We start from the raw sequence: 12,709 nt of genomic DNA, 5'->3' as shown, positions 1-12,709 counted from the left end.
AGCAGATCTGGGGAGCCTCCAACCATTTCTGTGGGTGGACCTGGCTTAAGGTACCAAAGGTAAAAGTACTCATCATGCAGAATGGCCCATTTCGGATTCATTTATATCACAGAGTTACATTATTGATGCAATAATGTGTAAATCATTGGTAAAGGTGGGGCTAAGTTTATGTACTTTATATCCTGCTGGGTATCACTTACATTCCACCAGGGATATTTGATAGCTAGTCAGCTATTTTTTGTTTGATTTCCATTGACTAGACATAAAGGACCGTACCTGCCGAAGCGAACACTTCCACTTCACACAGTGTCAGCACCTTAGAATCTCCTGGAATAATCACTTTGACGTAGCGACCTTTCATGCCTGCGCAGTCAAAGGTGTACATTGACGTATCATCCGTTGATGAGATAGTACCACATCTGATGGGGAGAGAGAAACATAATGGGTGCCAGTTTTATTCATAAGAGGTTACTCTAATTGTATTTGCCAGTGGTGTAATTACAGCATGGAGACAGTTTTTCTAAAATGTAAATGGCAGTGGTTTGCATTGTGCAGTTAAACCACAAGAAACACATACTTAGTAATTATTTACTTTCCACTTGAAGATATTATGCCTCACCTGGGGTTAATGAAGCCATAGGTTGACGGTGTGTTCCCAATGCGGATCTGTGCCCCCCTAAGTTTGTCAGTACAACAGTCTCGCCTGTTGATGATGGTGATGGCACTGACCTTGTGCACAGCTAACAAGTCTACTCTCCACCAGGGTTCATACTGTTCCAAAGTCTGGCTACAGCAGTGGTCAACTATTCCACCTCTACACCCACTGACAGCTTGAGAGGACAACCCCCCATAGACATAAGCAGTTGTTGATTGTCTTGTTGGTTTCCTCAAGGCCACATTTCGTAGAGGTTCCACTTAAGTGTGAAAAAAAAGAAAACACAGAGATGAATCAATATCAGACTGCTGTGTTATGATAACTCCAAGCCAGTCAGTCGTAGTTGTACCTTTTGGGGCAGCATACACCTCCACTTCACACAGGGTGAGAGTCTTGCCCTCTCCAGGGATAATCACATTCACAAAGCGACCCTCCATGCTGCCGCCATCACAGTGGTATGTGTTGGTTTTACCCGCTCTGATGTGGGCGATGGTAGCACACCTGACAGTGGAGGGAGAAGGGGATGATTGGTTGCGGTTATCTTGTAAGCTTCTATGTTAAAGAGAACAACATGAGGTCCAGAAATCTGGAAATCAGTCCACATTTTTAAGCCTTCTATCATCAGATTTTAAATGTTTTTTTTCCTACAGGGCTCTTAATTAATGCTGGGAAGATATGTAGTTAAGAGAAGCCAGCCAGAAGTAAATTGCTAATACTACTACTATGCTAACATGTCCTCTTTTGGAGATTATCTTGTTGATCATAATTTGTGAATAAAATCACCCAAGTGAGGGAGTTCAAGTATCTCAGGGTCTTGTTCACAACTGAGGTTATAATGGAGCGCGAGATGGATCAGCGGTTTGGTGCGGCTTCTGCAGTCATGTGGACGCTGCGCCGGTCCATCGGGGTGAAGAGGGAGCTGAGCTGGAGGGCAAAGCTTTCGATTTACTGGTCCATCTACATCCCAACCAGCTCCTATGGTCATGAGCTCTTGGTAGTGACCGAAAGAATGAGATTGCCAATACAAGCGGCCAAAATGAGTTTCCTCCATAGGGTGTCTGGGCTCAGCCTTAGAGATAGGGTAAGGAGCTTGGACATCTGGAGGGTCCCAGAGTAGAGCTGCTGCTCCTTCACGTCAAAAGGGGTCAGTTGAGGTGGTTCGGCCATTTGATCAGGATGCCTCCTGGGCACCTCCCGTTAGAGGTGTGTCAGATTTGAAGCCAATTATGGCGGCCAGACAGTGGAATTACACATTCTGGGTCCGTCATGTGATGCCATTGGACCAAGAAAGATGTTTTCCCACACACTTACATGGTGAATACTTACTTACTTAGGCCTTTAAATTCCCTGAGGAACATAGGCCATTGACGAAACTCCTCCATCCTCTTCGGTCTTGTGCCCTCTTAGTCAGTTGTTGCCATGACAGCCCTTCCGCCTTCATCTCCTCCTCTGTGGTTCTTCTCCACGTGGTTTTAGGTCTCCCTTGCTTCCTCTTGCCTTGCGGGTTCAATATTAGTGCATGTCTTATGATGGAGGTGTTTGGTCTTCTGAGTGTGTGGCCTATCCAATTCCATTTTCTCCTCTTGCTTTGGCTCTCTAACAGTTCTTGCTTAGTGAGACCCCACAAGTTCACATTTGAGATGGTGTTGGGCCAGTAGATTCCAAGGAGGCGTCGGAGACAGCGGTTGACATGGTGAAATAGATGTCTGTAAAACCCCTGTGAAATGACTCGAGTTGACAGATGGCATGGATGAGTAACTGGGTGCGTCTTAGCCACTCTCCCAACCTTGCCCATTTTGATACTCCTTTTCACGGTCCACTTACACTTAAATATAACTATTCTAATCACTGTAAAATAACATTAGCATTTAATTCTACTTGTTCTGAGGTCAGTACCTGGGGTTACTGTTTCCGTTGTTCTCCAGGGAGTTCCCAATGCGGATCTCAGCACCATCCAGTCTCTCGGCACAGCAGTCTCCTCTGTTAGTGATTTTGACAGAATTGACTATATATGTCCGTCGCAGGTCCACCCTCCACCAGGGGTTGGTCTTTTTCTCGGCAGTGTGGCTGCAGTACCCCTGGCTGTAGTATGAGTTCCGTCTCCCATCGATGGCTTTGGAGGCAGTAGCGAAAGACAGCGTTGATGACTGGGTGGCATCTCCTTTCAGTGCCACGTTGGATAAAGGATGTACTTGAAACAAAAATAGACAGATGGAAAATTTAAGGTCATGAGGAAAAAACAGTGTAACCCAAGATATTGTTTCTGATCATTCAGGAGAGTCAGAGCTGGACAGGTAGCCTGGTTCAGGACTACTAAATCGGCATAAAAATAGCAATACTGGACTTATCTACATTATATCCATGTATCAGTACCATAGTTTTCAGGGAACACCTCCACTTCACACAGGGTGAGAGTCTTGCTTTCTCCAGGGATAATCACATTCACAAAGCGACCCTCCATGCTGCCGCCATCACAGTGGTATGTGTTGGTTTTACCCGCTCTGATGTAGGCGATGGTAGCACACCTGACAGTGGAGGGAGAAGGGGATGATTAGTTGCGGTTATCTTGTAAGCTTCTATGTTAAAGAGAACAACATGAGGTCCAGAAATCTGGAAATCAGTCCACATTTTTAAGCCTTCTATCATCAGATTTTAAATGTTTTTTTTCCTACAGGGCTCTCAATTAATGCTTGGAAGATATGTAGTTAAGAGAAGCCAGCCAGAAGTAAATTGCTAATAAGCTACTATGCTAACATGTCCTCTTTTGGAGATTATCTTTTTGATCATAATTTGTGAATAAAATCAGCCAAGTGAGGGAGTTCAAGTATGTCTGGGTCTTGTTCACAAGTTATAATGGAGCGTGAGATGGATTGGCGGTTTAGTGCGGCTTCAGCCTTCATGTGGGCACTGCGCCGGTCCATCACGGTGAAGAGGGAGCTGAGCTGGAAGGCGAAGCTTTCGATTTACTGGTCCATCTACGTCCCAACCAGCTCTGGGTAGTGACCTAAAGAATGAGATGGCCGATACAAGTGGCCGAAATGAGTTTCCTCCGTGGGGTAGCTGGGCTCAGCCTTAAAGGGATAGTGCACCCAAAAATGAAAATTCAGCCACGTGAGCGCGGAGCACAGAGAAGCAGTCAGAGCTACAGGCTACAGTGAGGCTAAAAACAGAGTTCATATGACTTTTTCGAAACAACTTTTTATGTCAGGCTGCAGCACACTTGGATCACTACGGATGAGCAGTATGGAGATACTCTGTGGATTCAATTTTGTGTTCTTGGACGTTAGTCTGGGGCGCCGTCTACCATTAGGTGTGCTAGCCGCTCCACCCACTGATCTCTGCAAGGGATGTGAGGACTCTAAAACTTCACCTGGGCCTCCATCGGCATATGGGTGAGTAGATAATGGCTGAATTTTCATTTTTGGGTGCACTATCCCTTTAAAGAAAGGGTAAGGAGCTCGGACATCTGGAGGGAGCTCGGAGTAGAGCCGCTGCTCCTTCGCGTCAAAAGGGGTCAGTTCAGGTTGTTCGGGCATCTGATCAGGATGCCTCCTGGGCACCTCCCAGTAGAGGTGTGTCGGACTTTGAAGCCAATTATGGCGGCCAGACACTGGAATTACACATTCTGGGTCCGTCATGTGATGCCATTGGGCCAAGAAAGATGTTTTCCCACACACTTACATGGTGAAATAGATGTCTGTAAAACCCCTGTGAAATGAATCGAGTTGACAGGTGGCATGGATGAGCGACTGGCTGTGTCTTAGCCACTTTCCCAGCCTTGCCCATTTTGATTCTCCTTTTCACGGTCCAGGTAGGAGTCACTTTGGTCTGAATCTTGGGGTTTAGTAACTCTTTGAAGTTAGTGGAGGGCTAAACAGGAAGTTAGCCGCTCGGCCAGGGGAAGTTTGTTGTGCACTTGCCCTATGGGCCAAATGATAAAAGATCTGGGTAATTTTATACCCAGAAAGTTTAACTTTCCTGGCTTTATAGGCAACTGAGCAACTTTTGTAAAGATCAATGGGGCCCCACCTCAAATATCGTTCCCAGTTGTCTTTGTACACCCATGATCTCAGCATGTTAGCATACTAACATTTGCTAATTAGCACTGAAGATGCTCTATAACAAAAGATGATGCATTACAAGCTGCGCCAACGGTGTGACATGGTATACACTTCCTGTCTCTAAAGTAGGTGCTTTTGGCCCCCACCTCATTTTGAACACTTAAATATAACTATTCTAATCATTGTAAAATAACATTAGCATTTAATTCTACTTGTTTTGAGGTCAGTACCTGGGGTTACTGTTTCCATTGTTCTCCAGGGAGTTCCCAATTCGGATCTCAGCTCCATCCAGTCTCTTGGCACAGCAGTCTCCTCTGTTAGTGATTTTGACAGAATTGACTATATATGTCCGTCGCAGGTCCACCCTCCACCAGGGGTTAGTCTTTTTCTCGGCAGTGTGGCTACAGGACCCCTGGCTGTAGTATGAATGCCGTCTCCCATCGATGGCTTTGGAGGCAGTAGCGAAAGACAGCGTTGATGACTGGGTGGCATTTCCTTTCAGTGCCACGTTGGATAAAGGATGTGCTTGAAACAAAAATAGACAGATGGAAAATTTAAGGTCATGAGGAAAAAAACAGTGTAACCGAAGACATTGTTTCTGATCATTCAGGAGAGTCAGAGCTGGACAGTAGCTCTGGTAGCCTGGTTCAGGACTACTAAATCACTGGCCAGAAAATTGGCATAAAAACAGCAATACTGGACTTATCTATATTATATCTATGTATCAGTACCATAGTTTTCACGGAACACCTCAACTTCGCAAAGACTCAAAACCTTGTTGCTTCCTCGGACAAGCACCATGACGTAGCATCCCTCTGCAGCGCTGCATGGAAAGTAGACTGTTTGTTCGCTTGGGATGTGAGAGATGACTGCACATCTGGGTGAAGTGGAGGAAAGAGGAGGAAGTAATAAGAATACATTTTCATCCCACACTGAGATATGTCTGAAACAAGCTGTTTTCACCTGATGCTTTTGGTGTCATTGGTCTCTATTGAGTTTTTAATCCAGATTTCGGCACCATTCAGCCTGTGACTGTGTTCTTTTCTGTTGGTTATTGTTACAGCAGCAATTTTGTACACATTCTGTAAGTCTACTCTCCACCAGGGATCAGATTCTTCTTTGGTGTGGATACAGGTTTTGCTTGTTAATCTTGGGTCTTTGTTGCCATCAACTGCCCTGGCAGCATCACCGAAGCCTACTGAAGACTGGATGGCTTTTTTATTCAGTGCCACATTCTGAAGAAGATGACCTTATTGGCAGACAAAATAATTATTAGACAAAAAATCAACAGAATGTATTGAGGGGAAAAAAACAGTTTACCTGCACATGCTCCAGATGTCAGCATGAGGGCAATGCCTGTCAAGGGATCGGATGTTAGTAAAAAATGCTTGCTTTTCTCTCATTTTCATACAGCAGACGTTAATTATAATGACTTTGAATAGAAAGAGGAAGTGCCCTAATTTAGCTGTTGATGAGCATCAACATCACTGCTGACATGCCAGTGGAACACTGATATTCAAATAAGATGTCAGCAAATTATGACAAAAGGATCATAACACCTGAGGCCTGTACCACGAAGCAGGATTTGGAGTTAGCGAGGCAACTTAAGGGTTAACTCTGGGTTTCACTGCTATGAAACTGGTTCTCTTTTTAAACGGTGACTAAATCACCATGTTAACAGATGAACAGCTAACCTGCTCCATACCACGTGGAGTACTCGATTCATGGTTCTGATGATGTCGCTTGTAATTAACTCTTTCACATGAACGCGTTCGTGGCTGGATAGAAAAACCTAGAGCTGACTGAGCTAGTTGATGCGGTATTCTAATAATCTTCGCCAGGTGTCTGGAGGGGATCATGTGTTTGGTGGTGTGTGTGCATGTGTGTATGTAAGTGTGTGTATCTTTCTGTCTACAGCTAATCTCACAAGCTATTGGACCAATCAGCCTAATATTTCATGTGACTGTATGCTCAAGAACATCTTGTGGTTGTTGTGATTCACAGTTGTTGAAAAACCTGTTTTATTGTATTGTATTGAGTTTAATACCATCATTGACTGCTGACTCCTCAATCCTCTTATTTGCCAAGCTAAAAACAAAAAGCCTTATCTCGTCTATTACAGGCCACATTTTGGCCTTGGTCATGACTAAAAAATGTCATCCATAAAAAAGTTGGTCTCATTTTGAGCATCTGCCGATTAATTCCAAACCCAACATGTTTTGATCCACTAAAGTGAGGTGCGATACCTGATGAATAAACCTCCATTTTTTTTTGTTATCTTTGCCACTATCTTGACTGAAAGGGGGCCAGGAGGGACAATTCCAACGGTTGCAGTTCTCCACTGATCTGCCTGCTACCTTGTTCTGTCCTCCGCAAGACGTCATACCAAACTGAGAGCATTTCAGTCACGTCTTTTTTTGCCTGCCTGATTTTGTAGACTTGCAGATTTTGTTGACTTTGTCATTTCTTATTAATAATTGGGTTTCTATCAAACGGAATGTTTTTTTGTTGTTTGTTTTAATTGTTTATTGTTGTTTTATTCTTCTTTGTTGTGCTGTAGCAAACAGACAAACTTAATGCCATTAAAAGTCAAGTTATAAATGACATCGATCAAAGGCCTTGTTCAGACTGCCAGCCAAAATCCGATTTTTAGCCAATCTAGATTGGAACCAGATGGCTCTTATGAAGTCTGAACAGTCATAAATGACATGAAATACGATTACAAACCAGATTGAAACCACCTTTGGGAGGTAGTTTCAAATCGTGTTTGGACAGATATGTCTGAGTCTGAACAGCTCCTTATATGACATCACACAATACACGCTAGATGACTCCTCTGCTCCCACGAGGTTGTTGCCAAAGCAACCTGTCAGATTGGTCAATAATGTGGCCCAGTCTGAACAGAGCCAAATCCGATTTGGACAGTCAGCAGTCAAAAATCGGATTTCAGAAGGAATCAGATTTGAATCAGATTCGCCTGCAGTCTGAACGCAGAGTTGTGGCTGTATTTAAGTTATCAAAAATACATTCATTCTGATAATCACATCATCTGTATACTTCGCATACCCATCAGATGGAGAAATCAATCCACTCTGTTCAATGCACTGCGGCTCAGTAACAATAAACACAGACAAGACGTGTTTTTTTTAGCTTCTGTGACGCTTTTGAGAGATTCTGCTGCGCGTCTGCTGGAATTACAAGACTTGTGTAGACGGCCGCGATCAGCCGGCACTTTTCAAGTTAAATGATAATGTTTCTTCATGTCTACTGGGTGTGAAAGTGGCGACTAAATGCTAACCCACTAGCAATTGCAATTTTAAAAGCTGGGAGGTTTGGGGGGGGGGGGGGGGGGGGGGGTGACTGTGTATCTGTCACTTTAATTTTTTAAATGTTTCTCTGCCCCCAAGTGGCGAAAAGTAAAATATCAACAACAGCAACAAGAAGCATTTATTGCAGCTTTTAGTCATCTGACCTTGGAAATTATCTTTTCAAAGTATTTACATTGAATCAGTTTACAAATTTTAAGAGAAATAACAGCATTAAATTAAAAACTATCAACATAATAAAAATCAAATAAATATATTTATTGTAATGTGACTGACCAATGAGGATCCAGATGTACTGACTTCCATTCATGGCTTTAGAGGTAATCCCAGAGTCAAATTTATAACATTCTTAGTGAAAATACACCTAAGTTCAAATAAACACAAGAAGTTTGTGCTCTAGAGACTCCACAATACACTCCAACTAGTGCATACACTTACTGTCTTTGTAGTTTTCCTCTGAGCGTCACCAATCACATACTGTACTGGATAATTTATTCTGGTACATGAGAACATGTAAATTTCAGTGATGTTTGCATGAAGAACAATACACCCAGATGGACATCTGCTTACTGCAAACGAATCCTGCCTCTGCGTTTTCACCGACTTTGATGATGTTTTTCCCACTTGAAAGCAATTATTTCTTCTCCAACTGACCCACATGTTTTTATTTAGCATTTACAAAGTGACACTAAGTATTACTCAGACCTTTCAAGTTTTCTGAATTTTGATTCTTGAGTGGCACAGGTCGTAAAAATCTGCCTTTGCAAATGCTGTTCTGCCCTGAGGGCAATCACTGCTTTACCTGGAAACCAGACAAATCTGGAAACTCATGCTTTCATGAGTCAAGTGACGTCAGGCTACCTACTGCACATCAGAACTGTGAATCCACTTTAATCCATGTTTGTTTTGGTAAAGTCAGTGATGCATTTGACGACGTTAAAGAACCAGTCTAACTGCCAGCTTGAGTATTTACTTTGTTTAGCTTCACGAACCACCCAAACTTGTTAGGAAATCCATTCTGGACTTAAAATCTGACATGCAGTCTCAAACACTGGCTTGAGGTATGCTACAATATGTTTACAGTATCTTTTTGTCCAAGAGTAATTGGAAAGACACATATATTTTGACAGTTAGTATCCACTGTGTCCTTCAAAGTCATTACCACAGTGTGAAAAAGATATCCAAAAATTAACTGATCAAAATAAACAAATGAGTTGCTAACCGACTTTTTTCTGCTGGTACTGCCTTTTGTTGTACAGCAGGACACTCTTATATAATTTTTACTACATTCTATGTGTGTAAATAACACCATAATAAATAATTTTATATTTCACATGTACTATTTTTAATGTGTTTTAAAAGGATTAATATGAGAATGTTACTGGGAAAGAAACGTAGACGTTTTGTTGATGCGATGTGAGAGACAAGCAAGATGCTATGTCACTTCCGGCGGCCATCTTAGATCCAGCGCAAAAGAACAAACTCGGACCGTGCAGCCCATGGAATATTTTTTATTTTTCTTTCAACTGAATAGTCATTGAGACACCTCGAAAATATCATAACAGCGGTAAGTGCTGTCAGGTGACCTGTTTAGTTTGCATTTATCTATCAGGAAATAGCCGTAACTTATAACATAAAAATTCGCACATCTAGAAATGGCGAAGCAGCTCTTAGCTAACGCTACAACGGCTAGCTAGCGTTAGCAGAAATATTTAACCTTGAGGTCGGTGTAACTTAAAACACATTTTTATTTTTTGCCCGCTTTTACTCTAAATTAGAGGTCTTTTCACCCCCAAATTACGCACTGGTTACTTGGTGTTGTTAAACCGTTAGAAGCCCTGGCGACTGAGCTAGCTATATTAGCTTAACTGATTAAGCTAGCTACATTCTTTGATTAGCCAGTGTTTGCTAGGCTATGGTGAAGGAACCGTTAGCTGTACCTGGCTGTCAACGGGCAAGCTCTCTATGTTTTGAGGGTCTTATTAAAAAATGGAGCCCCAATCCAATTCGTTTTACTCTGTTACCACTTTTAAATCAGCTATTAATCTATTTTGTAATGTTTTAATGCTGATTTTGTCGCGTAATATTTGAGCACAAGAGGTTTTTGATGTGATACTCTGTGGCAATTGAATAACACTTAAACAGACCTTGATTTTAATCATATTTTCCCTCCAGTGTGAAATATTGCTGTGTGCATCTCCTTGATGGTGACACAGTCTACTCCAGGGTTTTCCATCTGTCAGTGATATCTCACAGTTAATTAATGCCACTAAGAAAATCAGTTTGGTAAAATATTTATTTCAAAAATACACAGTAAAAACTCAATTGTTACATAACGCAAAGTGCAAAATCTGTTTCACCAATATTAGGTATCATTTATACAGTAGCATTCGTTATGAGCAATTGCTCATTTGCATGTGTACTTGCACATACACAAATGAAAATATCAGCCACACAAGGCTTCATTGTAAAAGTATGCTGTATCATCAATATATACATTCACACAAAAGAGAACATTGTAACGATAATATAATGCAAACACACATGTTTTCCATTTGCTGGTGTCATTATGAGTGGCAGAAGGGAGGGGAAAACATTGGCCCTCTGCTTGTCTTGTGTGTGTCACCAGAAACATATCATAGTAATGTAGATGTGTAGTGACACACACAAAGCAAAAACAATTGCGGTCCTTCATTAGGGCTCGTCTGCCTCTTCTGAGGGTAAACTAAAGAATGTCATGGTTAATATAAAGTTCTTCATTAGTTAGTCAGCAAAAAGTTTTGACTTTTATGTACTGTTTTACCAATACTGATAACACTTGAATAATTTGATGGCTCCAGTGTTGTGGATTCCTTCTGTTTAATCACCAAGTCATGAGATTTTTGCCTGACAGTGGTAATGTGGGCTTAAAAGATGACCAAATGACAAACCCCAAATTTGTATTAAGCATGACATCTACTGGTCAAAGTCAGATAGTCGTTCATTTGGTTATGGTTTGATGTTTGAGTACTCTTGGTGGTCCAAATTGCCTCTCATTTGTACCCCATTCTAACCATTCAAAGATTGATTTTCACCTGGGGCAGAGAGTTAGTGTATCAGCCTGCAATTAAGTATCTTATAGGACAGAAATCCAGCAGTCCTATGGTTACAAAAAAACAACAAACAAATTAGAATACACATTAAATTAAAAACTCCTCTAAATTAATTTTTTTTAGAGCCTTCACGGACGTGAAAGCAGTCAGAAGGCTGTAGAAGAGTGACCACCCTCCACCACTCCTACATTCACCTGCGGTAAGTTGATACAAATTGAAGCATGACCCTAAAAATTTGGGATGCACTGTGTATAATAAACCTCCTGTGAGATGTATGTTTTCAGTTGCATGTGTGTATCAATAGGGAGTCACTCTTGAGTCATGGGGGCTTTCAGTTTTCCTCAGTGCATGACCAGACCCAGCATGGCTCCAGTGATCAGCAGAGCTATAGGGGAGGATAGGAGGACAGAAAAAAAGAAAAAGATTTATTAGGGACTGTTCAAATGCAGTTTTTGGACAACATTGCTTTCTGAAGGAAAACAACCCTATCTCATACACTCACCTTGCATCAGAGATTGCTGAAGTGTAATGGCGTGGCTGGTGGTATTGGGGGCAGCAGTGGGGTTGGCGTTAAGCGTATTGGTGACGGTGGCGGAAGCATTCGCCAGGTTTACAGCAGTACTCTGTAATCTGGTGGTGGTGTTTCCCAGAGTGTTTGAAGCTGAGAGTGCAAGCAAATGACAAAAAGATCATGGTCAGATAATCAGTCTCTGTAACAGTGGGTCTTAATTGGGTGTTGAAAGTGCATATAATGTTTGTGTGAATGTGTATCTTGAATGTGTCCGCTTACTGGCGTCGAAAGGTCCTGTGGAGATTCCGAGTACGAAATTGGTTGTTCTGGCGGTTGAGTTTGGTACAGTGGCTGCAAATGTACACTGGATTGTGCTTCCATTCACGCTGCCCTTTACATTGTTCACGGGCAACTGCAGAGCAAAGACAGTTTATCAGATGACCAAGAAGACAATGAGTTTTTTGTGCTGAGATATTTTATATTATGCAGATGGTGAGGTTTTGAATTAACAGGGAGTTGCAGGTTCAGAAATGCTCTCTGAGGCATATTGTGCTTCTAGATTTTGAATCTGTTCAGTATTATATGTGTAGAAAATAAAAAATTAGCTGTGTCTACTACTGTCCATGTCAGTTCTTTACACAATGTAATGCATTGTAGTGCAATGTTAGATGGCTGGCCAGTTATGAGTGTGCCATGCTGCTGCTATGAAGTGTAATTTGTACTTTCTTATTCATGTGTGGAAAAAAATCAACAAAAGAACATATTCTCACCCAGTTCTACATCCACCAATACTCTGAGTAGAGCTTACCTCTGTCGTAGTCAGCCTGCCATTGTCGAGGAACGCACCAAAGAATTTAACGGTGCCGTTGTTGTTTGCACAGACGTAGGTTGTGTCGTTACCCCCCTGTGGTGTGAAAGCAGAAATGATAGATTGACCCTCTTTTACATAGATGACTTCAAACTATATGATTTGCTTTGGCACTTTCGTATGTGAATGTGTGAATTATATTAACACAGCTTACCAATGTGGCATCAGTTGACAGGGTGGCAGCCACGTAGCCGGT

General features: G+C 42.0%; 2 protein-coding genes across 2 annotated transcripts; both read right to left on the bottom strand.

The window, feature by feature from the left end:
• Positions 1 to 256: 256 nt before the first annotated feature.
• On the bottom strand, positions 257 to 4,867 carry LOC144458306 (fucolectin-like). Its single transcript, XM_078164111.1, has 5 exons — positions 4,863 to 4,867; positions 3,029 to 3,180; positions 2,552 to 2,846; positions 1,005 to 1,156; positions 257 to 363 (listed from the first exon to the last, which is right to left on the bottom strand). The coding sequence occupies exons 1-5, from the start codon at positions 4,865 to 4,867 to the stop codon at positions 257 to 259; spliced, it is 711 nt and encodes a 236-aa protein (XP_078020237.1).
• Positions 4,868 to 4,939: 72 nt separating this feature from the next.
• LOC117245669 (pentraxin fusion protein-like) lies at positions 4,940 to 8,352 on the bottom strand. Its single transcript, XM_078164110.1, has 4 exons — positions 8,319 to 8,352; positions 5,680 to 5,965; positions 5,448 to 5,593; positions 4,940 to 5,241 (listed from the first exon to the last, which is right to left on the bottom strand). Exons 1-4 carry the CDS (start codon positions 8,350 to 8,352, stop codon positions 4,940 to 4,942), a joined length of 768 nt encoding a protein of 255 aa, XP_078020236.1.
• Between the last annotated feature and the right edge of the window lie 4,357 nt (positions 8,353 to 12,709).

The sequence above is a fragment of the Epinephelus lanceolatus genome, chromosome 22 (genome assembly GCF_041903045.1).
Source record: "Epinephelus lanceolatus isolate andai-2023 chromosome 22, ASM4190304v1, whole genome shotgun sequence".
In the NCBI taxonomy this organism is placed as follows: Eukaryota; Metazoa; Chordata; class Actinopteri; order Perciformes; family Serranidae; genus Epinephelus; species Epinephelus lanceolatus.
Note: the sequence above shows the minus strand (reverse complement) of the source record. Positions and strands in the feature narration are given on the sequence as shown.

Excerpts from the sequence above, each read along its gene's own strand:
- LOC144458306 (XM_078164111.1), bottom strand. Across the intron at positions 2,847-3,028 it reads GGTGTTCCCTGAAAACTATG|TACATCCTTTATCCAACGTG; the intron begins GTACTGATACAT and ends TTTTGTTTCAAG. Across the intron at positions 1,157-2,551 it reads AACGGAAACAGTAACCCCAG|GTGTGCTACCATCGCCCACA; the intron begins GTACTGACCTCA and ends CTCCACTGTCAG.
- LOC117245669 (XM_078164110.1), bottom strand. The coding sequence starts at position 8,352 with ATGAATGGAAGTCAGTACATCTGGATCCTCATTG. Across the intron at positions 5,966-8,318 it reads GTACATCTGGATCCTCATTG|GTCATCTTCTTCAGAATGTG; the intron begins GTCAGTCACATT and ends TCTGCCAATAAG. Across the intron at positions 5,242-5,447 it reads GGTGTTCCGTGAAAACTATG|CACATCCTTTATCCAACGTG; the intron begins GTACTGATACAT and ends TTTTGTTTCAAG.